The sequence below is a fragment of the Convolutriloba macropyga genome, chromosome 10 (genome assembly GCF_964194025.1).
Source record: "Convolutriloba macropyga chromosome 10, txConMacr16.3, whole genome shotgun sequence".
Classification (NCBI taxonomy): domain Eukaryota; kingdom Metazoa; phylum Xenacoelomorpha; order Acoela; family Convolutidae; genus Convolutriloba; species Convolutriloba macropyga.
The window spans coordinates 16,866,780-16,893,295 of NC_134477.1; the positions used below are offsets into that span (position 1 = coordinate 16,866,780).

Genomic DNA, 26,516 nt, shown 5'->3' on the forward strand with positions numbered 1-26,516 from the left:
TCAAAATTTTTGAAAGTTGTTTATGGCTTGTTGCTTAACAATCAGAAGTAGATCATATTGAGCAGCAGTTCTTATTGACGTGGTAAGTCTAATAAAAAACAGCTTAGAATTCGAAGTTAACTTGAGAGATTAGGCTTCTGGTTTGAAAATGATTTTTTAATAGGATAGTAGAAATTTGTTCTGATTGCCCTTTCCTTAAAAGGAACTTCTGACGATGTTCCTGGCAGCCGAGATCAACAATGATGAAATGAGCTTAATGAATTTGGTTGGTGCTGGTCTGTGTCTGCTTGGAATCATGTGTCACATTGTATTCAAAGCCATCTATGCAAAGAATAGATTTGACAACGAAGGCAGTAGCCCAACTGGGTCCTACTCACAGGGGTAGGTATTTTGTTCTCACGTCAGAATTTGGAATTTAAAATAGAAATATTGCTCGAGCAATATAAAAGGACCACGTTGCTTCAGTTCTAGGAAGTCAGAATTGAGGGTTTGAAGCATGCGATGCTGTCGATACTTTTTGTGATCTATTTGACATTTTCACGGGACTTCTTGAGGTGATGTAGGGAACTATTTGAATCGGCATTCTCGTGCGCGACGAACGAACCATAATTGCTGAATGGAGGAACACTCTTAAATACGAGGAGTGTTGAAACAACAAAATGATGATGATAATTAGCGTTTGATTTTTTGTAAATTGATCTCGAACGAAGTTTTGTGCAATTATTGTAAACGTGCGTCTTTTTCATGCTTGACCTTTTTGTTCTAGAGCACTCTTTTGATTTCACTTCTTGAGACTTTTTCACGCACGCTTGACGTCTTGATTTTTGCGTTACTTAAATTTCTCTCGTTGAGAAATTAAGTCTGTTGCTGAAATAAAAGCGAGTGTAAGAAAAGAAAAGCGATTGTAATACAGCCATTTGAACACCTTTTGAGAACTTAAAGAAATCACTCACTCGCACAAAGTTTTGTCAAACAGAGCTCAATTTTAAAATTAGTTCCTACACTGCAGTATCAAAAACCAGACGGACAAAATTCATCCAAACAAAATTCGGACAGAATTCATCACATACAAATCACATTACCTTCAGAATTGTTTTATCGCCCCCAGCTAACGAATCCAATTAGTATTAATCTTAAATTTCAAACTCTGGAAGAAATCAGGGACCATTTCAGAAATTTGAAATTTCTCGTAGCCTATGGTATGGGTGCCTATAATGGAGAGAATTCAAATTCAGTTAATGTTACCCACCTTTAATACAGTTAATACCTTAATTGATGCATTTTCCACCAACTCATCGTTATTTAAATTGTACATTTCCCTACACTCCCATTGGCAGCATGGTAACTACATCTGTCTTTAGAATTAAAGTTTTCTTTTCTATGAGATATTAAGATCCTGATAGCGGAGCGATTAATGCTTTAGAGAAATTACGCCGGAGGTCGCGGGTTCGAACGCCTCCATGTCGGATTATTTTTTGCACCCATAAAAAATTTGATAAAATTCTGAATTAAATCGCCCCGCCTTTCGTTCGAGATCATCAATTTGTCCGACGTTAGTTTAAGTTATTCTTAACCACAGTCTGCTTATGATGCTCTTTTAGGCATGTCATAGTTTTTCCAACCTTATGAAAGGGGAATATTGATTTGTGGTGGTTTTTTTTGCAGACCAAATTGCCAAGTTTTACAGCATCAAAGTAAAATGAAGATGGTATCATATGAAATTTTGAAACGCCGATTTCAACCACCTTACTGTCAATAATTGTAATTACCAAAATTTGCTGTGATTCCGGTGATACTGCTTCGAAGGGTATAATAGCACGCTTTGTATGAATAAAAAACGGTTGTATGAACATAATGTTGTTTTCGATTTTTTAACGTTCGGTAGTTTGACTTTTTTCTTTCCCTCTTTTTACTGCGTGTTTTTTTGAAATTTTTTGAAATTTGATGCTTGTTTTGATTTGGTTTATGACTTAGACGCAATTTTTGTTCATGAAATATCAGCAATTTTTGTATTTTGAGCTTTTTTGTAAAATTGGCTGTTTTGTAACTTGACTGTTAAATGAGTCTTGATGGCTCTCTGACTCTAATTTTAGTTCAAATAATAGTGAGTTTTTGGTTTTACAAAGTTTTTGTAGTTGTTGTTCTTTCACGTAGTCTTATTAATTGCTCTCAAACGAAGTTTGTAGCAATTATATTAGTCCTGTCGGTCTTTTTTATGCGATTTTTCGCTTGACCGATTTTTCGTCTGACGCTTTTGACTTTTCGTCCTCAAAAACGGGATAAACAGGTAGCAACCAGGTAGTAGCAACCAGGCGGGCATTAAGTGCTCTTAGAGCCTTTCAGCTCTGTTTCAGCTCAAACTGTTTTGGAGACTCATACTTATACTTATGATGTGAAGATCGGTTCTTAGAGGCTGAAGAGACCCCCACTGTTGACCCCCCTATTGCCCCCACCCCCCACTGCGCTGTTGCCCCCGACCCCAGTGTTGCCCCCTTCAATCAGCCCCTGTTGCACCCCCTCACCCCCCCCCCCCCCCCCCCCCTCCCCCTCCCGTGGCTAGCTACTGACAAACAACCGCTTGCTAAAAACGCAAATTTATACTATTTTGCATTTCTTTCAAGCTTTTTGAAAATTTTTGATTTTTATCAGCCATAGGTGTCAAGGAACCTCCTTTAGGTTTTGAAAATAGGTTACTGCGTAGTTTATAGTGGTAATGTAGTGGTTTCAACATTTTACCATCACGAATTTTAGTATTTTTTTTTGACAAAACGTGCATTTTTTTAAAAAATTTTTTGACATTGTTTTTCTTATTAAGGTCTTTCGAGACCCAGGGGCCAGAAAACGTCCTATGGGGTTTGATAATGAGTTACTGACAAATTTTTTATGGTAAGGGAGTAGTTTTTCAATTTTTTAATGTCACAAACTTTTTTATAAAACTTTCCTTTTTTCAAGTTTTGAAATTTTTTGTTTTTTTTTTAGATTTTTTCAGCCTTAAGAGCCAAGGAAAATCCTCTAGAGTTTGAAAATAGGCTTCTGAATAGTTTTTTGATTAAATGGAATGTCTTGCAATATTTTCACATCAAGAATTTTAGCATATTTTTGATATTTTTTGCCATTTTTTTCCAATTTTTAAACATTCAGTCATTATTCAGATTTTTTGAGCCTCAAGGGTCAAAAAAGCCTCCGTTAGAGTTTGATAATCAGTTATTGGAAAAATTTTGTCTGTCTTGGATTATTTTTCAAATTTTTGATATCAAGTTTTGGCAATTTTTTTCAAAACTTGCTATTTTCGAGTTTTTTTTGTCATTTTTTAGTTTTCTCTAGCCTCAAGGGCCGCGGAACTGCCTCTAGGGTTTGATAATATGTTACTGCATAGTTTACAGATGAAATGGAATGTTCTTGGAGATTTTAATATCACGAATTTAAGCAATTTTAAAAACTATTTGCAATTTTTTCATGTTTGAATTTTTTCCGGCAACAGAGGACCTGGGACCTCCTCAGAGGTTTGATAATAAGCTGCTGCATAGTTTTTAAAGTTTATGGGATTGTGATCAACATTTTTTATGGCTCCAGTTTTAGTAATATTTTAATACTTCAAAACCTATTTTCAAGTTTTCAATATTTTTTGACTTTAACGACCATTACTGGCCAACGAAACTTTTCAAGTCTTGGAGATGGGTTACTTGACAGAACTTTCGAGACAAAAAAATGGTTTTGATTTTTTATTGCGGAGTTCAAAACTTTTTTAATTTTTTCTTGAGTTTTTTTTCTATGTGATTTATTTATTAACAAGGTTAGAGAACTTGTTAAGTTGCAGTGTCGGATCCAATCATGGAAGATATTCATGTCTCCTCTCTTTCAGTTGGGTTTCCTTTCCTTCTCTTTCTCGTTTACGTTTTATCTCTCTCTCTCTCTCTCTCTCTCTTTGTTGATTCCGCACTTTAGCTGCTGTTTTGTGGCGTACTGTCACCATCTCTGATCCTCATTATCAATGAGTTATAGTTGAAATGTTTTTTTTTTATCACAAATGATCTAACAGGCACTTTTAGGAAATCATTATTAATTGCTCTCAAAAGCAAATCGGCCAAGCCAAAGCAATTTTTCGCTTGGCCGATTGTTCGTCTGACTCTTTTGACTTTCGTATTCAGAAACGGGATGAAGAGGTAGAGCCCTGAGGACACTAAACCGTGGCTAGCTGTTGACGAAGCCAACCGCTCGCCGGTCGTTTGAGAGCAATTCGCCCGACGTTAGTCGGTTATGTTTAATGAAAGGTAACCTTGACTCTGCGGTTCCTTTTTTCTTACTATTTGATCGTTTTATTTAATATCTATTTGTTTTGAACGACTGTGAAGCAACCTGATTTTCGGAAAATTAGATTTTTTGGATTATTGTTTGTCTCTAAGTCATCTAAGGATTTGACTCCTCTTCTTTTCGTAGAAAATGTGATTTATTGAGTTTTTACATTTTTGTAATTTTCTGTTTGTTTAAGTCTCTTTAGTAGCATGTGTCATGGGATCTTTCAGAAGAAATTTTTTAACGAAATTTTTTGATGTAAAATTAAATCGAGGGGTCATAGTCTTCGAAACCACTTTTGAAAAAAGTTATTAGCTTTTTCGTAATATATATAATATATATATATATATATATATATATATATATATTTATATTATATATTATTTTTATATATATTTATATTATTTAGATTGTTTTTTTAGATTATGTTACTCTGTCGCCTTATTTCATCGTCATAGGTGTCATTTGCTCTCTAATTATACAAGCCATTTAAATTTTGTTCAATGGCTCTAGCTCGGAAAACCTTTACAATTTTTTTCTTTTTGATCGTTGCCTGCTTTTGTTGTTACTTCTGTTTCGTTGTCCCCTAATAGTTTTCTTTGAAAGCGGACTTATATTTGCCTAATGATGAATATTTTGTCGTTTCAATGATACCAATTTCCTATTGCGTGTCTCAATGATTTTCACTTTGATTTTTAAAACATTACTTGCCGATTTTTGACAAATGCCTTGTCTTTTACCTTGAAGCATTGGTTGTGTACAAAAATGTTGTTAGCTGTCAAAAAATACTATGGTATTAAATTTTAGGATGACGTGTTTGGACTTTATGAGGATGAAAACTCTTTCATAACAAAAATTAGTTAACCATCAGAAGCTGCTCTTTTCGCTAGGCCGATGTTTAGCTCTTAGTACTGTTTTTTTTCTTTGTACTGTTTTTCAGGACCTGTATTGTTATGCTATTTTAATTCATCAAATACTTTTTCGCTGTATCCAATTTTTTTACGCTATTCAGACATTTTTATCGAAATTTTTTGGAGTCTTCTATGTCGATTACAGAATTGGCCCATTCGTCTCAAGGCGCATTTATACAGCAAGTGCGTTGACTTAAATTACAAACCCATAAATTATTGTTTCCACTTGCCCCAAAATCAATTTAAATTGTATATCAAAAAACCTGATTTTTAATTTTATTCAAAAGTTAATTTTTTTTGTCTGAAAACGAGGGCAAACAAGCTATTTCGACAGAAGAATCTATTTGATGTTTTTCCTTTGACTATTTTCTTGTCTTCAATGCATTGGGATTTTAAAGTGTTTTCTTAAATCTTTTCGTTTTATGATTTTTTTGTAGCTTCTGAGCTGATTGTGCTATCACGTCATCATCAAAGGTTGACCAAAATTGACTTCGCCATTTGTATAGGCTTTGGGAAAACATGGCGACTTTCTGGCTTGGTATTCTGGGGCCATTATTTTGGCTTTTTCTAATGGATTTTTTCGACAAACCGGCGGCGATCCCGAAGTCTGTGCTGTACTCCTCGGTAAATCGTAAGGCGTTTCTATGCTGTAATCTTCATCGGGACACGAGATTGTTTTTGTTCCCACTTTAGTGGGGGACGAAGTATATGCTCAATTGGGTTCATTTTGTGCGAACTTCACATTTTCTAATTACAATAGTGAGCTTTCTAAATGGACAAAATATTTATTTGGAGAACATTAAATTCTTTTACTTTTTATAGACTATTTGCCCCAGCTATGGATGCCAGTGAACTAGTCTTTGGTAGAGAAGTTCTAACATTCAATTCGATTTTGTGTGAATTTCCTGCTGAAGGAGATTTGATAACAATAAAATAAATGGAAGCGGTTAGAATAGATTTGAAGGGATGGATACTGGCTTTAAAAACAGCCCTAATGCAGATTTTTGGGCCATTTACGGTACCTCCTCTCAAAAAAGTAGAGGCAATGGACAAATTCCAAATTCGTCGCCAAATTATCTTCAAGTCGAATTAGCTCACAATAATCCCAAATCTTCGGAACAACTAGAGCTATTAACCTATGCTTTTTACTTTTAGAAAAAACAATGGAAACAATCAGAGAAATGGCCGAAGCGGCAGGAAGCATTCCTGGGAAAACATTCAACTTCTGAGTGGAAATGGAGACGAATTTGATGACGGTAATGAATGCTACTTTTGTCTCTTTAAAACTTTGTTGAGCCAGTGAGGTCGCTTTGCAGACCTATCAACTTTTGTAGCCGATGGATAATATTAACCGAGAGTTGCATTGACTGAAAATGTTAATGGACTGTTTTGCTCGTGCTGTGTTAACGGATAAAACAGCAATGTACACCTGTAAATTACTAAAGGACTGAAATGAAACGGGTGCGGCGAGTGAATCCATTAATAACGAGTCTTCAGAACGCTACAGACTAATATGCTACGTTTACAAGGGTACGTGGTTTTGTGTCAAATTTCATGGATATTGTTGATGGAGATTTTTATCGAAGTTGAAACACTCACCTATAGATTCTAAAATGCCAGATCTCTGCAGTGCCAGATTATAAAATTTCAGATCTTAGCATTTACAGTGCCCGATTTTGGAGAATATAAAGTTTCTTTCAAATTGAAACAAGGTTATCTGTCTCTGCTGAAGTCACTTCCTTTGAAAATCTGACTTACGGCCCCAGCCGCTCCATTACTGGGGCAGGTAAACTGTACTGATTTATTAACGGATGAAAAAATCCCGTTCGTTTAAATTAAACTGCTAACATTTGAAAACGCGTTGGAGTTATGATTTTTATTTCAGTTGCATGGAGAAAATTGTAAGCTTCTGTTTGAGTACTGATTCTAAAATATTTCGGAATTTTACTCCGAAATTCTTTGCAATCTAATACCTTGTGTTACGGATCTTCTGTTTGTTTTGTTTAGATATAATCAATCGTTTATCTTTAGCATATTAGCTAATAGCAGCTGTCAACTTCTCAGTGGGCAATTGTAGCGGCCCTTTCTTATACGACTCCAAAAGGAGTATTGGTTTTCTTAAGGTTCTTACGACTGGAAAGGAGTATTTGTCTTTAGTTTTTACTACTCGAAGTACTATTTTGGGAGCAATTTGCCCGAAACGAATCGGTTATGATTAATAGAGGCCCTCATCTCCTCAGCCGGCTATTATAGTGGGCCTATTTTAACTTCGTCAAATAAATATGAACAGAATCGATACCAAAAAACAAAATCAAAAATAGAAACGGTATAAACCCATTAAGTTCAATTATAGATGCCTTCTTCTCGATCTTTTTTGGCATCTCAATTCTCTTTGCTAATAATACTAGGGCATGTATACTCTCATTAAAAAAGAGTTTTGTCCAGCTACGAAATGCAAACAAAATAGCTTTCACTTAAAATTTGTGTACAAAACGTCAAAAAACTTTGCAAATTGTGTGCATTTGTTCCAGTAAATTTACTCGAACTTGTCAAGTTTGTCCACAAATGCTCTTAACAGCCTGCCAAGAAGTGTAACTACAACGTAGTCATAAATCAAGCTCTTAACAACGTGTAACAACGTAGTCATAAATCAAAGAGAGCCTTAGTTGCAAGTAATTGGATAAATCGAATTACTAATTGTGGATTAAGAAGACCAATTGCAAAATTTTTTTGGAGTTGGATTCTTTAGTAGTTTCAGAAATTTATCATTACAGAAATTCTAGAATTTAATTTATTTGATTCTGTTGTGATGATACCTTTTGAAAATTCCACCATTAGGTTTTGTCACCAAAACATCAATTGATACCTTTTGCAATCTAATGGTTTCGTTTTTTTTCTTGTTCCAACCCACTAAGTGAGGAGGAACGATTTGCTCAACTGGTTTTTTGGTCATATTTTGCCGATCGACATATTTATTGCAGAACTATTGTATTTTTGAAATATTTTAATTGAAATATTGTATTTTTTGAGGAGTTGTTATGGCTATAACTTTTGTGAACGGGTATGATTTTCACTGTCTTCACTTTCTCTGATATTCTGCCATTTTTCTTTTTCAAAACATTTCGCGTTGTTTTAAAACTTACGAAGACGCTTACGAAACTGTTTAACTTGACTATTTCGGCAAAATTTTGGCTCAATTTTCTGATAATTTGTCATGTTTCTCTGGAGAAATTTTTAAGTGGACATTGATTTTTTGCTGTTTTTGGTGAATGCTATTAATTGCGATTATTGCATCTAGTGATACGTAGTTTCATTTATTGGTTTTTCTTTGGACATTTGATGGTTTTTGAAACTTCAATGCTGTTTTTTGAGTAAAATTATAGTTCTTTTCTTTTCGCGGATTTTTATTCTTTTTGATCTGCACGCGCATTTTTTTATTGTTGTCTCACCATTTTATCATTAATGAGAGATTTCATATTTTTTATAAGACATAAGCAAAAACAAGACTGTTGCGCACTAACTTTTAGAGTTATTATCTCAGTGTTTTGAGGGTTATTATTAGGAGTAATTAACTAGAATTATCGCCATTTTGCAAGAACTTATTATGGTTGATTCATAGTGCGATTTTAGCGGATATAATTTCAATAGACTTAGCTAGTAAAAGCTTTTAATTGAGCGGTTCAGATGCCTGATATATCCACTGGTTGCCTTGCGTTTTAATAGTTTTTCACTGCTATAGTTAAGTTCCATCAGTGTCTACTATAACTTGGGAATGTGGACAAAGTTTTCCAGTTCAATCTTTAATTATTTTATCCAAATTAATAAGTTCAGAAGAATAAGAAGTTTCAGAAGTTTTATCAAAGTTTCTGGATTAAACTATCAACTGATTGTCAGGCTGGTTCTCCGGTGTTCTTGTGATCGTAGATTCTGCTAGGTTGTACCTCTGGCTGTATTGGTCTGTCGCAAATATTTACTGTTTTGAAGTTGGGCAATTTCCGGCTCTTACGTTTCTTGATGTTAGTTGAGTACAGTTTCCGTATTAGCACCTACTTCATCAGCATGATTACTTCACCAAGTACAAAACTTCTCTTAACTTTATTAACCAATTATACAAATTTATCTTCACTGAACTTAAAAGGTAAATACTGAGGCTCTTGGGTACGTAATATGTTTGTCCGTAATCTATCAATCTGCGGTTGTTTTTAATAAACATTAGGGATTATAAGCCTAGATGGGAATACGGACTAAATATGGCCTTGAGAACTATCTGAATATGAACTAATTTACAGCAATTTATGTGAATATTAAGTAAAATCATCACGTAGCTATGAGGAATGAAATAGGGGCGTGATAAAGTCCTTTTTAATGGCGCGAGATGATAGCGCTTGGTTTTTTATGACTTAATAACTCTATTTTAATGATTTGTTAGGGAGTTTTGAGTTGTGGCCGTTTTTTGTTCATTTTGTTTTCTTTCAACTTTTCAAATTGATGACACGGGCCGTTGGTTTTCTAATGAATTTTTTATTGCAGTTGATCGCTTATTGTTTAAAAAACTTTTCAAATTCATTTTCATAAGTTTTTAGTTCAGTTCTGTACTGTTTTGTTTTTGTGTTGTCTTATCACAATGAGATGTACACAAACCTTTTTCATGTTTCTAATTGCTAGTTCGTTTTTTAAACCTAATCTTTGTAAATTGTCATCTAATTTTGAATTTTTTGGGTTTTGCTTACAACTCTCATTGCCTAAATTTGGAAGTTTAAATGAACTTTATTTTTGCATGCAATTGGTAGCCAAAAGCTTGTCATAGTTGATTTAAGTTTTTGTTGCCTTGTCACTCGTTCTCATTTGTTAAATTTCAAGTGGTCTTTCTAATGAAAAATAATGGTTTTGATCTCTTCCTTGGTCTCAGCTGGCAGCTGACGTTTTGTTTTGTCCGGGATGAGGCTGTTTAGTTATTAATCATAACGTTAATTGGTATGATTGTATTAAATTTCAAATATCTTTCGTGTTTTTTTCACCTTAACGCTACCAGTTTTTAAAAACATAATATAACCATATATCTTGTTGTTGTTTTTGTTGGTTTGTCTTTACTTTCTATCCAGCAAAGTTGATGCATACATAATGCAAAGGATATTTTCAGGGAAACGCCGTGTGAACATCTTTTTAATATGTTGTTATTGGTAAAGATGATTTTGAAATCGTTGTCTCTGAGCATTTTTTTCGTACCTAAGGTTATATACCTTATTGACTACCAAAGGCTGTTATTACTGTAGCAATGTTAATGATCAGGTCATTAGCTGAATTTGTGGTTCTACTGCCTGGCATGCCGGTCAAACTCACTTGCGATTACTGGAGAAGTTTAACGAAAAATGTTTGAGTTGATGTTTTAAGAAGAGCTATAGTGATTTATTGTTGGGTGCTGACGCGATTCCCATCAGCTTCAAAACATTGATCTGAAAGTTTTGCTACCATTGCTACAGGAAAGAGTTGAATTGCGTTCGAAAAATTTTTTAGTCTTATGAAGAACAACAGATCTCTACGCAGTGAGAACAAACAGCACTTGGTTTCTAAATGCCCACGCAAACCGGTCACTGAAACATCAGTATTTAAAAGAGTAACTCTTTTTGTCAACGATTTTAATGATTCTAGTGATGTAAACATTTTTCCCCTGCAATTATTTAATCGCTCTTAAAGGACTTCTTCGTCAGTCTACGTGATTAAAAATATGATATATCAAGAATCTGTACGTGGTTAATCAAATGTCGCTGTGCCGTTTGTAGATGTTAAACGTATCTTATATTATTCCCTTTAAATCATTTTTTACCGCTACCTACTATAAGGATTTTTCAGTACTGTCAGAAATCCTTAATGATAAATTTAAGTCTTTTACTACTACTACTACTATTCTTTGGATTTTTTCCAGAACTTGACATTCTCTTTTTAATTTCTTGTCTTTTTGTTTTTTCTTATGATTCAACTCGGGTGATTTTCAAATCCAAATATCATTTTTTGAATCAGGCTTTTTTGTCTTAGTGATCCTTTAAGCAAGTTAGCGTCAACCCTCTTTATCGCCAAATCTGTTTCAAAATCCGCTTCTATAATTGTTTCTTGAAGCAAGAGTAATGTCCCGAAAAATTTGTTAAATTATTTTGCTTTTTGCATTTTCCTGTTTAATGCTGTTTTAAGTTTTCCTAATGCTTTTCAGAATTTGATTTGGTTTTGTTAGTTTTCACTATTTGTTGTGGAATTGGTTTCTTACTGTCTAATGGCTCTTGAACTCAGTTCGAAGCAATTATTTTAAACGTGTTGGTCTTTTTTGTCCCCTCGTGGCTAGCTACTGACGAAGCCAACCGCTCGCCGGTCGTTTGAGAGCAATTCGCCCGACGTTAGTCGGTTATGTTTTAGTTTGTCTGTCCTGTCTATCTAGCAAAGGGGGTGCGATGCGTACATAGGGAAGGATATTTTCAAGGAAAAGCATTGTGAACATCTATTTAACAGGTTATTGGTAAAAAATGATTTCGAAATCGTTGGTTTTTTGGGCAGTTTTTTAATCTAAGGTTATCTGCCTTATTGACTATCAAAGGGCGATACTACTGTAAGAATATTAATCATCACGTCATAAGCTAAATTTATTCTTTGGATTTTTTCCAGAACTTGGCATGCCGTTTTTTTAGTTCCTTGTCTTTGTGTTTTGTTATGATTCAAAAACTAGGGTTGATTTTCTCTTGGTGCGGCTTTTAGCAAGGTGCTAGGAACAATTTTTCCCGCAACATTCTGGTTTGAAATCCTTCTAGATTTATTTTGTAAAGCAAGATTAATGTCCCGAATAAAATTTTTTGGCTTGTTAGCATTTCAATTTTTAATGCTATTTGAAAAGTTTTCCTAATATTTGACTGAAATTAATTTGGGTGTATTAATTTTCGCTATATGTCGTGGAATTGTAAGCGATTGTTAGCTATTGAGTCTCAAAGGCGTTGTAGCTTAGTGGTTACGATTTCTGACTGATATTCTGGATAATTTGGTTTCGAACCCCTTTGGGGCCGAGACATCTTGCGAACGCACATTAACGAGCCGTCTTGTTTTTTTCCTACAGGCTTACGTGTTTTGAAATGCAGCTATCTTTATGTCAAATCGGCGCATTAGAACCTACAGAGAAGATAAGTAGTTTTTAAAGGGTCCAGTTGTTGGGCTTCGTTCCACCGTGACATCACGTTGTTAGTTTTTATTGGTTATCTTCACAAGATTTTGTTTCTTAAACACAACATCGAGAAAAACTATATATTGATGAATCTGGGGACAACACTGATTTTTGTTAGTGATTATTTAATCAGCAAGGATAAAGCTGGTGCGATGTTTCAATAAATTAGAGTTCCTCATTTTCAGGACTTTTTGTCTACAATCAAAACACAGGCCGCCACTGCATTAAATTAGCTGAGATGCTTTGCGAAACGCAGTGAGTTTTAGAAAGTTTGCTAAGAAATGCTGCTAATTAATGCTTGTGGTTGAAGATTGAGGATGAAAAAATCCCTTTTGAAATGCGACGTCAGTAGAAAAATGTTACGGAAAGTGGAAAGCGCGAATAGGGCGAAATTGAAAAAGTACACAAGCATTTGCAAAAAGCGCTGAAAGCAATTGGTGATCCATCAGTAACCTCTCAATCCGGTACTTATAATGCGTCGCGGCATAAAAATAAGGGGAGCCATAATGCGCGACGGAGTTCTGTTTTTCATTTTTTGACATTTCTGGAGCTAATTTGGTGGAAATTTTTTGTGATTATGATAAACTTATTATGTTTTCGAAATAAGTATGGCTCTAATTATTATATATTAGACCAGTAAATAAAGAAAGAAAGAAAGAATTATTTATTTCTTTGATCAAGTACCAAATAAGTAACAGCAAGTACAAAAAATAAACGTAAATATTGACTCGTACAAACATGATCAAAGTGGACAGGCAACGGTGTATTTAAACCCACACGCCCTGCCCTTAGAGACTCTGTAAACTAGGCAGTAGGACTATTCCAACAAACAAGTTCATATGATAACAAAAACATAGAAAAATGAAGAAATGGAAAAAAAAGTTAAAAAATATTTTCGCTACATTCGACAAAAATTAACAGCAGCCTAATTAAAGCTCAAAACTCGTAAAACCTACTGGAGGCATAAATTAGGCCTCCAAAATTTTTCGGTTTAAAAATTTTTCGCAAGTTTTTCGGAAGCCTTTTTAGCGGGAAAAATTCAAAAAATTTTGAAAAATTGCGATAACTCGGAAACTAGAAAGAATTGAGAGCTCTTTTTTTTCACAGAAATCCCATTGCCAAAGCAGATGTCTGATAGCATTTATCCAAGGGGTCGTTTTCTTTAGAATTTCCTAGAGAAGTTATTCAAAGATGTATTTCACTTTTTCATCAATATTAACCAAAAATGTATCCTTAAATTTATGATAAAAACTTTTTATAACTTTTTCATTTGATCTAATAATATTGTAGGGAAGAACATCGGCTTTACTCAATGCATTAACGAGCTTCGAAGCACTGAATTTAACTGATCGTTTTTCAATCATTCGCTTACAAGACTGTTCCATTAGTAATGTTTTTGATGCACTTCGCGTAGGTCTCGTTGGCGAAAACGAAAACAAACAATTAAGGTAACTTTCACGGTGTAATCCACTCGATGACTTCAAAACTAGCTTCAATAACTCGTATATATGAAGCTGGTAGATTTTACGTAAATTATTTTTAACAAAGATGTCATTAGCACTGTCGGATTTTTTTCTGAAATAAATGAGTTTAAGTATTTTCTGTTGTAAATTGTAAATGGGCAACAGGTTGCTATAGCTGCTGCACCCATAGACTAGTATGCCATATTGGATAATAGAACACGTTCGTTTTATAATAATCAATAAGCTGGTTACGCGGGGCTTAATGCCTAAGTTTTGAAATAATACCACATTGTTTAGAGAGTCTCGATTTCAGCACTGATAAATGAGAGACAAAGGAAAATTTGAAGTCAACTAAAATGCCGAGATATTTACATACGGGCTCAATGGAAATGTACTTGTTATCAATATCAAACCTATTTTCGCTTGACTTCAAATTCAATTGAATGGTCTTATCAATATTCAAACAAAGTTTAAAAGTATCTAGCCAGTGTTTAACATTATCAATTTCTCTTTGCACTTCCTCGCAGGACTTATTAAGAAACGTAAGATTTGTATCATCTGCAAAAAGGAGGACTTGAGCATGTTTACAATGAATTGGTAGGTCATTTATGTAGTTAAGAAAAAGCGGGGGGGCGTAGTATAGACCCTTGTGGTACTCCATGTTGTACTTTCCACCATTGCGAGGAAATGCAATTGACTCGACTAAAGCATCGATGGTACTATGCATGTTTCGGAAGCCGAATTGACAGGGCGAGAGGAGCCCGAATAGCTCAAAAAAGTTGTATAACCTTGTATACATAGCACGTTCAAAAGTTTTATTCCATACATTTAATAGTGAAATAGGGCGGTAGTTACTTTCTTCTAACTTACTGCCTTCTTTGTGTAGAGCAAGTATCTTTGCATTCTTGAGCGATTCGGGGAAGAAGCCATGAGTGAAGCCAACAATTATTAATGTGTGTCATGAAGCGAACCGTAACAGGCGCTGATAATTTAATTATTGTATTACTTAAGCCATCATCACCAGATGATGCTTTGTGAGCCAAGCTATCAATGAGCTCCTCAACTTCAAATGTTGAGACCGGGTATAAATATAAAGACTTGTCATTGCCTGGAATGGGAATAGGAGGCACTTTATTGATCGACTGACGAATATTATTAGGTACATTGACAAAATATTGATTGAACTTTTCTGCCACGTCACCGAGAGAGGGTGACTGGTTCGCTTCATAAAAAGAGGATAGAATAGGAATCTTTTTTGAGTGCATACTTCTGCCACTGATTTCTTTAAGTAAATGATAAGTTTGTCTTGAATCACCAATGCAAGACTTAAACTTAGTAAGATTTTTTTGATTTTTTGTAGGCGTTTTCGAAATTTTTACGCTGAATTTTGAATTTCGCCAGATAATCTGGATTATTGGGGTTATTTTTCCTTTTTCCATAAGCTTTGTTACGCTTGGTTTTAAGATTTTTCAAGTATTTTGTCAACCATTTAGGTTTGTTATTTGATTTGATTTCCTTTTCATTTTGCATCGGGGCAAACTTATCAAAGACCTTAATAAAACTCGAGTTAAAGATTTCAAAAGCAATGCATGGATCATGACAAGTTAATATTTCAACTTCCCTGAGACTCAGGTGTTGTTGGATTTCATGCAGGAGGAGCTGTCTCCGAGATTCGTCATGAATAAATTTTGTATTTCGAAATTTACACTGAGCGTCAGTCTGATCGAGGTCGTTGACCAACCAACTAGCTAGAATAGGATAATGATCTGCGGTGTTTTGATGAAAAAAGATATTTGATTTAAATGAAGGAATATTTTGATAGATGAAATGATCTAAACAGGTTGATGAATGATCAGTCTCTCTAGTTGGACGATCCGAGCTATCGAACAGACTGAAGCCGTTTGCATTTATAATGTCGACGTAGTTACGGCTAATCAAATTCTGAGATTTTGAATCGATGTTTAAATCCCCGCATATTATAAAAGGCCTTGTGGCAGAAGTATTACGTTGCAGATATTCATCAAGTAACTCAATGAACTGGTTTTTGTTAGTTCTAGATTTACTGTAAATCACCAAGGTTTCAAATGTATATGATTGGCTGTTGATTTCAACACATATTGCCTCCTCGAATGGAGTTTGCAAGGTTTTATTTATCGTCGCACTCTCATGGACTTGAATCATCACCCCTCCGCCATACTTGTTACGATTTTTCACCTCAATGTTCGAGTATCCAGGCAAAAGAAAATTAGAAGTATCATCATCATCATCTAAGTGTGTCTCCGTAAGGCATATGACTTTGGGAAGTGATTCAAGTCCATATATAAAAGATTCCAATTCCAGCAGTTTGTTCCTGATTGAGCGGATTTTTAAATGCAAAATAGATATTATCTGGGTGGGTTTAGATGTAGAGGGTTTATCACGGGACGGTAGGGGTTCATGGAGGGGTTCAAGAGACTTGTGAGTTATTGTTTGGGGAAAACACCTTTGAAACAGGCAAGAACGTCAGAGAGGGGGTAGTTGAGCACTGAGCCACCTTCATACAACCCGAAAATTTTATAAACTCTAGTGTCGTTGTTCCACGTGTTTTGCAGTACGCCTTCACGCACCCAGGCACTTTTGTCGCGGTTGTCAGTTTTCATAATATTCAAGAAGTTCAATCTGGGTCTGGTAATATCCTCGACCACACTTATATAATTCATGTCGTCCACCTCTGCTAGCTTCTTTTTCTTCTTCAGAAGGTCCAGGTTTGCCACCCTTCTATTGAACTTCACAATGATAGGATTGCATTTTCCAGGCAGGTGGTGAGCAATTGAAATGTCTGAGGCCTCAACAACTGATTCGACTCGATCAATGACTTCCAGTACTTTGTCAATAGTCTCATTGTACTCTTCGCGTGTTTTGCCCTCGTCCATCTTGAGATTGAAAATTTTTACATTATCTCGCCTGTTGTACGACTCGACTCGTGCACATTTTCCGACAGTGTTTTCAAGTAGCATCTATTTTCGAGGTGGACCATTTCTGTTTTGACTTGTTGTTTAAAAGTTGCCAGGGAATCTTGATGCTTCAAGTTGCTGTTGCATTTGAGCCATGATGTCGGGAATGGCATTTCTATTGGCGTTTTGAATAATAGCTTCTAGGTTGGCGTTGGGGTTTTCGGTTACAGGACTCAATTCTGTACAGCCTCGCTTGGGCCCTTTTGCAACCGGAGTTCTTCCCAGATAGCTCAAATGAGGAGGGATAGTTTGATACGCTTGGCTTTGGCTGTTTTGGTGTCCATTTGTCATCATCATTGCCAATATGAAACTGTTTAAGTTTATCACCAACTAGTACTTACGTTTTTGAGCAACCTCGGAAAATCGTTTCAGCGGTTATTTCAATCAGGTAAGTGTTCGTAGAACTAATAAACAAAAATGCTCAAAAAATATGATTACTATGATATTTATTGCGAACTAAAGGTATTGCAAAAAATCCTGAGAACTGTGTTGCATCATAATTTTTTTTCAAAATTTTGGATGGAAGCAGTTAGTGCTCATTGGTCTAACATGTGTCATTTCATGTTAGCTCCACAAGAATAGTACAAAGCTGTACTAGTGATTATGTACTACTATTGATGTCAACTAAGCTGATATCAACTAATCCGATTTTGTTTAATATTCAAGGTAAAAACGAATTTTGTTCAACTAGAGGAACATTTGAAGCTCTTAGTATGCGGCGCAGCTTTGGCGACATGGCTCTCCCCTGATTGTTTGATTAAGTTACTTTTGAATAGATTCCTTTGAATAAGTTACAAATTTACAGCCATGAATCACAATGTTCTGTACCAAGTTAAGATTTTATAGTGTCACGCACCTATTTCGTTCCTTATAGTTTCGTGATGATATTTCCTTTAAATATCCATAAATAAGTGCTATAATTTAGTTCATATTCAGTTAGTTTCAAGGCCATATATAGCCAGTATTTCCATCTAGGCCTGTAACCCCTAATTTGTTTATGTTTATGAAAAACAACTGCAGATTGACAGTTTTCCCTACAAACACTTCAAGTCCCTAAAAGCCTCAATATTTACTTTTTTGAGTTTCTTGATGATAAATTCACATAATCAGTAAATAACTTCATGAGAGATTATGTACTTGGTGAAGTAATTATTCTGATAAAGTAGGTGCTAATACGGAATTGTATATGTACTGAACAAACACCAAGAGACGTACAAAAGCCGGAAATCGCCCTACTTGAAAATCAGTAAATATTTACGAAGGACCAATACAACTGAAGACACAGTCCTGCGGAACTTACGATCACCAGAACACCGGAGAACCAGCCTGACAATCAGTTGCCTATCATCTCATAAAAACTTGATAAAACTTGAGAAACTTCTTGTTAAAATTATTAAACAATTCTTGCTAAAATAATTAAAGATTGAACTGGAAATTCTCTTAAAAACCTCCAAGTTTGATAAACTAAGTTACAGAAATAGCGACTAACTTAACACTAAAATGCAAGGCAAACTAGTGGATATATCACGCATCTGAACCGCTCAATAAAAGGCTATTACTAGCTAATTTTATTCAAAATATATCTGCTAAAAATCGCACTGTGAAACATCAAAATAAGTCCTTGTAAAATGCCAATTATTCAAGTTAATTACTTCTAATATAAACCTCAATAACACCACGAGGAACACTATAAAAATCAGTGCGTAACATGGTGACAGGAGTTATTAACTGTTTTCCAGTTTAACGAACCGATATTTCGATAAATTCCTCGATAAATTTGATATTTTCTTCTTTTATTTTGTTGTTTTCTTTCTTCTCTTCTTCTTCATTACCTTAAGAGCCTCCAATCATCCAGACCAGCATCCAGCACTTCTTTTCCGAGCAAGACGATAATGCAGAAAGCAGTAACAAAGGAAAGAATGAGTGGAAACTGTGTTTGTGTCTTTGTGGACTAAGTGTAACAACAATTCAAAAGTGTTTGAGTGGACAATAACTGGAACAAACTCAACCACAGCCGCCATAACGGACAAAAACAACACAGGGTATTTGCAAACGAGGATATTGTGAGTAAATGAATTTGTAAAATTAATTTTGGTGCTTTATTTATGTCAATTTATAAAGAACAAATTCTCCCCGCTATTAATAATTGTCGCTCTTCCCCCAATTTTGTTGAACATATTGAAGGAAACCACATTAATTATACCCAAAACAACAGTAAAACGCAAGCTCAGATAGTAACCGCTTTTTTCTCTTCGTTTTATAAGTCTATCGTTATTTATGTGCTAGATAAAGATGACAAACGTGTTGCAATTTATTGGACAGCAAAAAGTTAAAATCAGAAATCTCGTAAATTTGGACTTATCCGTCACAAACCTCAATCTGATAAAGAAATTAACCTTGATAACATCATCACTGATTATCAGATAACATCAGAATAATAAATTACTGAAACCATAACTTAATTATTAACTAAAAAAGAGGGCAAAACAAAAGTTTAAACAAAAATAAAAAACAATTATATTTTATTTCCCCGCCCAGCTCCGGAGGTTAATGAATCAAACAGTGACTTCGGTCATTATGCTGTTGCCTATCTGAGTGCAGCTTCCACAAGGACTGTGCGGTCGTGGTCCCCACGAATTTTCCTAGACTAAGGGGCACTCTTTAGAGGTGAGACTTGGGCGGCCCATACGGCTTCAACGATACAAGTCTGACGATTCGACCGGAGCTTTAGGAATAGGCTTATAAGCAGCCCTTCTTTATTATTTTCTGAACGAATGGTTTCAGTAGTTTCTTTTCTGATATACTTGTGCTACTCACTTAACTGTTTTCATCTCTTAAAACCCCTTAATCTCTCCATTAAGTTAAGTTAAGCGTGCTATTTAATACTTTAGAACGAAAATAAGACTGATTGAACGAAAAGTATATAATCTAAACGGGTAAAAAGCGAAATGGCACACGCGCAGATCAACATCACGCCCTTTTCCGGATCCGAAACGGACAATTTTAACGAGTTTGAACAACAAATAACAGGTGCAATCGGAGTCGCAGCAATCGCAAACGCGCAACAAGCGAACTTTTTACAGTTACATTTAAAAGGAGACGCTTTACGATACTTCTTAACCCTACCAGAGGCTACTAGACTTGTCTTCGAAGACAGTATAACAGCTCTGAGACACAGATTCACGCAGGATGACTTGAGAGAAATTAGAATCATAAAGTTAGAGAACCAAAAGTTTAATCCAAAAACAGACACTGTTAAAAATTTCTTAGTAAAGTTAAGAACTGAAGCCAATAAAGCATATCCAGCACCTGAAATATTAGTAGCGCCAGCAGGAGTAGGCGACCCAGAAGCTCGTAGATTCGAAAGAGAGACAGCAGCAAGAGATTCTGCCCTTCAGATGTCAGAAAATCGAAAAAATGAGCAAATAAAGCGCTTCTTTATTAAGTCTATGCCAAACTGGCTCAAACCTAAGCTCTTAGAAAGGCCAGACACAGATACAATAGATCATTTATGCACCTTAGCTAGCCAACAAATTGCAATAAGGGAGATGTGTAATAGAGAAGAGTATTTTGATGGCGGATTTAATGAAATAACGGAAACAAACACTGATAAAATGTTGAAAGCAATAACCACTATTTCAAATAATCAAAAAGAACTTGAGCAAAAACTTGAGCAGAGATCAGCACCTAAAAATGAGCCATCAGAACAAGGCCCAGTAAACATATTCACACCACATTACCCTCAACAAGTCTACAGACAAAGTTATAGACAAAATTTCCGCCCCCAATATCAAAATTATCGACCAAATTACCCTCAATATCAGTCTAATTATCGTCCAGTTCAGCAAAACTATCGGCCCCAGCAACAGTATGCCCCTCGTGCTAATAATTACCGAGAGTTTAGACCACAATTTAATGCCCCTAGACCGTTTCATTATAACGAACAGCCACAAACTCGTAATTATTGGACCGAACCTTCAGATAGTCCCCCATTTGTTCATCCAGCTTATGTTAATAGACCAGTTTATCGGTTCCCAACAAAAAATACCCCACAAAACCTTCTTAGACAGGGTATAGTTTACGATAGTCCAGCACAAGACCGATATGGTATGCAAAAAGCAAAAGAATTTAGTCGCGCTGGTGCACTCCAAAGTAGAAATATGAGAGGTATGAATTTCCCATTTAATCAACAAAAAAACTAATAAAGCCACCCAACTTTAAAAAACAAAATAAAAATTATAAAAACTCAGTTAACCATTATAACGAAAGCACGTCTAGTCCTAGTTTAGATAAAGTAATAGAGCCAGTTTATAACAAAAGTAACAAAAAGCGTAGAAAACGCAAAAGTAATAATAATAAAAGTAAAGTTAATAATTCTGTGCAACTCCCAACACAAGTACCTCAATCCGCACCAAAGCCAACACCAGATGTTCAGCAAGTATTCAGCATTGTCCCACTTTTAGGCAGAACATTGTCCTATGTTAAAGTTAAATTTAATGGAGAATTAGAAAGACGCGCACTAATCGATACAGGACCATTTGCCAACGTGATAAGTCGTGAGTTTTACAAGGAGCTAATTAATACAAATATCAATTCAATAACAGAAATAGAAAAGCCTGATCTAGATAAAGTTAAAATGGCAAACGGAAATATAGTTAACATTGATAAAGCAATTAAAGTTACATTTAAATTGGGCACACAAACATTTACAGAAGATTTCCTTGTTTTAATTGTCACAACTCCTGTAATATTAGGCAACCCATTCTTCGTTAAACACAAAGTAAGCATCTGCCCAGGACAAAGCTACATTAAATTCCCTTATCAAACACTACAAATAAACGAAATAAAGCCAGAAAATCAACCTAGAAGAGTGGTAAAACGTAAAAAATTTGGAGTTTATACACAGAAAAAGCAAGTCTTACAGCCAAATCAACAAGCAGTATTAGAATGCAAGCTTTATGATAAACTAGAATCATTCACTAACCTCTGTGGGGTAATAATTCCAAACGAAATTTTTGAAAAAGACAGTGAAGTAATATTAACATCCTCTTTAAGTAAAGTTGCTGAAAATAACATTCTGTACATCTATGTCCTAAACATTACCGATCACCCAATTACCATAAATAAAGGCGAAGAAATAGCCAAATTTTCATTCTTAACATCAGACCAAGCTGAAAAGTTGTTAGAAGTAGATCCTCAATTAATTAATGTGGCAAAAATGAGCGAAAATTATTTAACAGAAATAAATCAACTAATTCAAGTTACAGACACCCCAAAAAGAAAGGCTCAAACCAGCGAAACCAGCACCAGAATATAAAAAACTATGGTTCCCAACGCCTGAAACGTGCCCAGATCCGACAAACTTGTCGCCCTTGCAGAGAGATATCTATGAGCAACTGCTAAAACTGCAAGAAATGGAGAAATTAGATCCTAAGGGTAACCATCAGGATAAAATAACATTTTTGAGCAAGTTTCCGTGGGAAAAATCAGCCCTCAATGATGAGCAAAAAGCAGTAGTAGGTGAACTACTAGTTGAATTCAGTGATATCTTTGCGAAACACAGATTTGATGTTGGATATAACACAGACTTAAAAATAAAATTAACTCCAGAAAGAAGTATACCAATTTATGAACAAGGTCCTACAACACCTGTCCATTTGAGAAATGAGCTACAAGTAGATCTAGCATTAATGCATTATTACGGACTGATAACAACTTTGTCTCAATCAAGATATAGTAGTCCACTTTTCGCACAACGAAAGAATTCAGGAAGACTTAGACTATTAATTGACTTGAGAAAAGTAAATCATTTGCTGAAAAACGATTATGTGAATACAAATTTCCCAATTTCGAACATGAGTGATGCAATAAACTACTTTGCCGGGAAAAAATTGTTTACGAAACTTGACTGTTCTCAAGCATACCATTGTGTGCAAATGGCAGATGATGTATCAGTGCAACTGCTAGCATTTAACTTTGCTTCGAGAACTTATGCATATAAATGTCTTGCACAAGGGTTGAATAAGTCAGTAACAGGATTTAGTTCCTTTATTAGACATTACTTGGACCCATGCTTAGCTTCAGGAAATTGTACCCAGTTTATGGATGATATTGGAAACGCAGTAACAAATTTTGAACAATTGGTACCCTCTTTGCGAGAAATATTTATCTGTATACGACAATCCGGTCTGAAACTGTCGCCCGAAAAGTGTGAAATAGCAACCGATACATTGAAATTCCTTGGAAATAACATCAGTGCAGAAGGAATATCACCAGAAAAATCAAAAATAACGAAATTTTTTGATAAATTTAAAATGCCGAAAACAACAAAGCAAGTAAAACGACTAATTGGCTTCACGCAATTCTTCCGTAATTACATACCTAATCTAGGTTAGAAACTAATGTCCTTTTACAAGCTCCTGAAGAAGGATGCAGTAATAGAAACCACAGAAGAACATGTAAAAGCATTAGAAGTAATAAAGAAAGATTTAATGGAAGCAACAAATGTAACATTGCGATTGTCAAAACCAGGCCTACAGTATGTACTTCTTTGCGATGCTAGTTACCACGGTGCAGGTTTTGTACTAATGGTGGAAGACTACGTAAACGAAACAGGAAAGAAAGAAAAGAAAACATACGCTCCCGTATCGTTTGGATCGCATTTGTTTAATGCTACGCAATTAAAGTTCTCAATTTACTACAAAGAGTTCTTAGCATTGTACTACGCGCTGGACTACTTCTCACACTACATCTGGGGGTCAAGTAAACAAGTAATTATACTCACTGACAACAAAAGCCTCACACAATTCATTCAGTCAAAAGTAATACCACCATCACTCTGGAATTGTTTAGACAGAATACTTGCATTTAACATAGTAATTGCTCACATTCCAGGACGCGCTAATTACGCAGCAGATTTCCTCTCCCGAATGGAGAATGACAAAACAGCAACAATGTCTTTAATGTTAACAGATAGAATTCCAGTTAAAGAAATAGAAATTGACACAGAAGCACAAAACCCTGATGTAGAACTAAATGTGTTATTTGATACTGAAGGCCTCGGTGACGAAATAAATGAAGACGAAGTTAACTTTCTTAAAAAACTAGGAGTTTATGAGGATTACAAAAAACGACAAAATAATGTTCCAATTACAGAAATTCAAGGGCTCTTAAAACTTAAACGAAAACACGAAATAAATTCAATTGAGTACCCAAATCCATTAGATGAGTTCCCAGACCTTACAGACAACTTAATTAGCCTTAACTTAGCAGATGAGCAGCAAAAAGATGCAGATATTAGAATAGTAATAAACTGGATTCAACAAAACAATCAACAACCAGACTTAAAGTATGCTACAACCAACTTAAAAAAGTATCACAAACATTTAAATAGATTAATTCTTGAAGGGAATGTCTTATACCGGAATTTTTATGATGATACTGGAAAAGTACTTCATAAACAATTCTGCGTACCTAAGCATTTGTGGAAAGAGACTATATATAGGCTCCATAATTCACAAACAGCAGGTCACTTAGGCATCAAAGCAACAATTCAGGAATTTAGAAAGCGATTTTCTTATCCAGGCTTCACCGAACATTTCATTAGCTTCATCAAAAACTGCCTTACTTGTCTCCAATTGAACAATTGAACAGAGTACCAAAAAGCCATATTACACCAAAGTTACAACCAGTCAGTTCACTACAATCATATCCAGGAGATATGCTACAAATTGATTTAGTAGGCCCCCTGAAGTTATCACAATATAAGTATGTTCTGAGTGGAATAGATGTTTTCACAAAGTACCTATTCGCTGTCCCATTAACAAATGGATATGCTGAAACAGTAGCCAGAGAACTAGTAAAGGTGTTCTTCCAGCACAGCTACATTCCTCAAACGATACTTAGTGATTTAGGAACAAACTTTACTTCTGAATTAATGTCAGAATTAGCAAGTTTATTAGAAGTAAAGTTAAAACATGCCTCACTAAAGCACCCTCAAACTATTGGAGCAGTAGAGCAATCTCATGGACCATTAAAAAGAATATTGAAACTCAACACTGAAGAACAATGGAAAGATTGGCACAAATATGTTCCTCTGGCAACATTCATTCATAATACTTCCTATCACTCAGCGACAAATTGTTGTCCTTCAACTTTATTCCATGGCAGAGAACCTAAGAAGCCCCATGACATTAGGTTCTCCAGAAAAGTAATGGATGCAGTAGTAGTAAACTCTGACTTTGTAAATGAACTGCAAGACGCCATGATGCAAAAGTTTGGAGAAAACAAAGAAAAACTGACGACCGCATACTTGAAGTACAAGAAGTATTATGATCAAAAAGCATCAGCAAAACCGATTCCGGAGAAATCATTCTGTTTACTTTTGAATCCTAAGCTACTAGAACAATCAACAGTAATAGCTTCCCAAGTACAGAAATGGCTCCCGCTATATAAAGTGGAAAAAGCCCTTACTGATTCTAATTACATCATTCGAAAAGTAAATACGAATTACACACAATGTGTTCATCGCATCAGACTGAAGCCAATTAAACCAAGTGAAACTCCTGAAGATCTCGAAGTCATCAATCCTGTAAACTTTCAACTTGATCCGTCGAGAAGACAACACATGGAACCTGACCTATTTGATAAACATGTCCCAGAATTAATCAATGAGCAAGAAACAGAGATACAACAATCCAAGAAAGTGAAACAAGATTAAGTCAGAGTGACCATAAATGTTCCTCTAGGTGGACCATTAGCAGGACCAGCAGTAGCAGCACCTCCAGCAGCACCACCGGCCCCACCAAGGGTAGTAGCACCAGCAGTTAGACCACGAACTGCCCCAGTTAATCTTCCAGTAATTGATTCCTCAAGCTCAGATGAAGCAATTCCAAACTTATTTAATGAAAATAGCAGTTCCGACAAAAATTTAGCTGACCTAAACCTGGATGCAGAACAAATTGCCCGAATACAGTTAATCCGTTAATTGCCGACGAAATTAGACATCAAGAACCAGAAGTTCGTGTTCCTCTTGTATCATCTTCATCATATGATGAAATGTTCCTACCAGCTCAACAGCCTCGCCCGTCAATAGAACCATTCGATAGTGACTCGCCTCCAGAAACAGTGAAGAACAATTTGCGTTAACTGATAGAAAATTAAGAGCCCGACCTTATCACCCTAAACGACAACCAGAAAAAAGTGCTTTCAAATCACCAAAATACCAACAGAAGAAAAATGTCCAAGGATTTAAAATAACTAGACAAATATGGTTACACGATGAAGATAGAAAAAACCCTTACCTAACCAACCAAGTTAGAAGATCAGGCAGTCCTAGACCAAAAAACGCACGTGCCAGACTGGAACAAGAAGAAAAACGTGAAGCAATAAAAGCATCAGCACAAGCAGCACAACAGTCAAATACACCAAGTAGAGAGACAAAACTAGATCAAGTTAGAGCAAGTATAGCAAAATATTCAGGGAAAAAGCCCAGCAGTTCAGCAAACAAACCAGTAACTAGATCTCAATCAAAAAAATCTTCACCAGGCTCATCTAATCAAAATTTAAACCATTTTAGTCAAGAAATAAATGCAACATATCTAAGTTCTCCAACAGATATCTTATATTCACCCCACTCTTTTGCACACTGTATATCAGC

The 26,516-nt window shown here is 35.4% G+C and overlaps 2 protein-coding genes across 2 annotated transcripts in view; one reads left to right on the top strand and one right to left on the bottom strand.

Annotated features, from left to right (window-relative positions):
* The window catches only part of LOC142348326 (guanine nucleotide-binding protein G(I)/G(S)/G(O) subunit gamma-12-like), a 390,191-nt gene that overhangs the window by 67,258 nt on the left and 296,417 nt on the right, over nt 1-26,516 (bottom strand). The window lies entirely within an intron of this gene.
* Nucleotides 1-26,516, top strand: part of LOC142348772 (solute carrier family 35 member C2-like) — a 42,245-nt gene that overhangs the window by 6,166 nt on the left and 9,563 nt on the right. The window contains exons 3-4 of the mRNA XM_075400268.1: nt 200-381; nt 6,360-6,460. Coding sequence (XP_075256383.1) covers nt 200-381; nt 6,360-6,460 — 283 coding nt within the window. The remainder of the gene's footprint in view (nt 1-199; nt 382-6,359; nt 6,461-26,516) is intronic.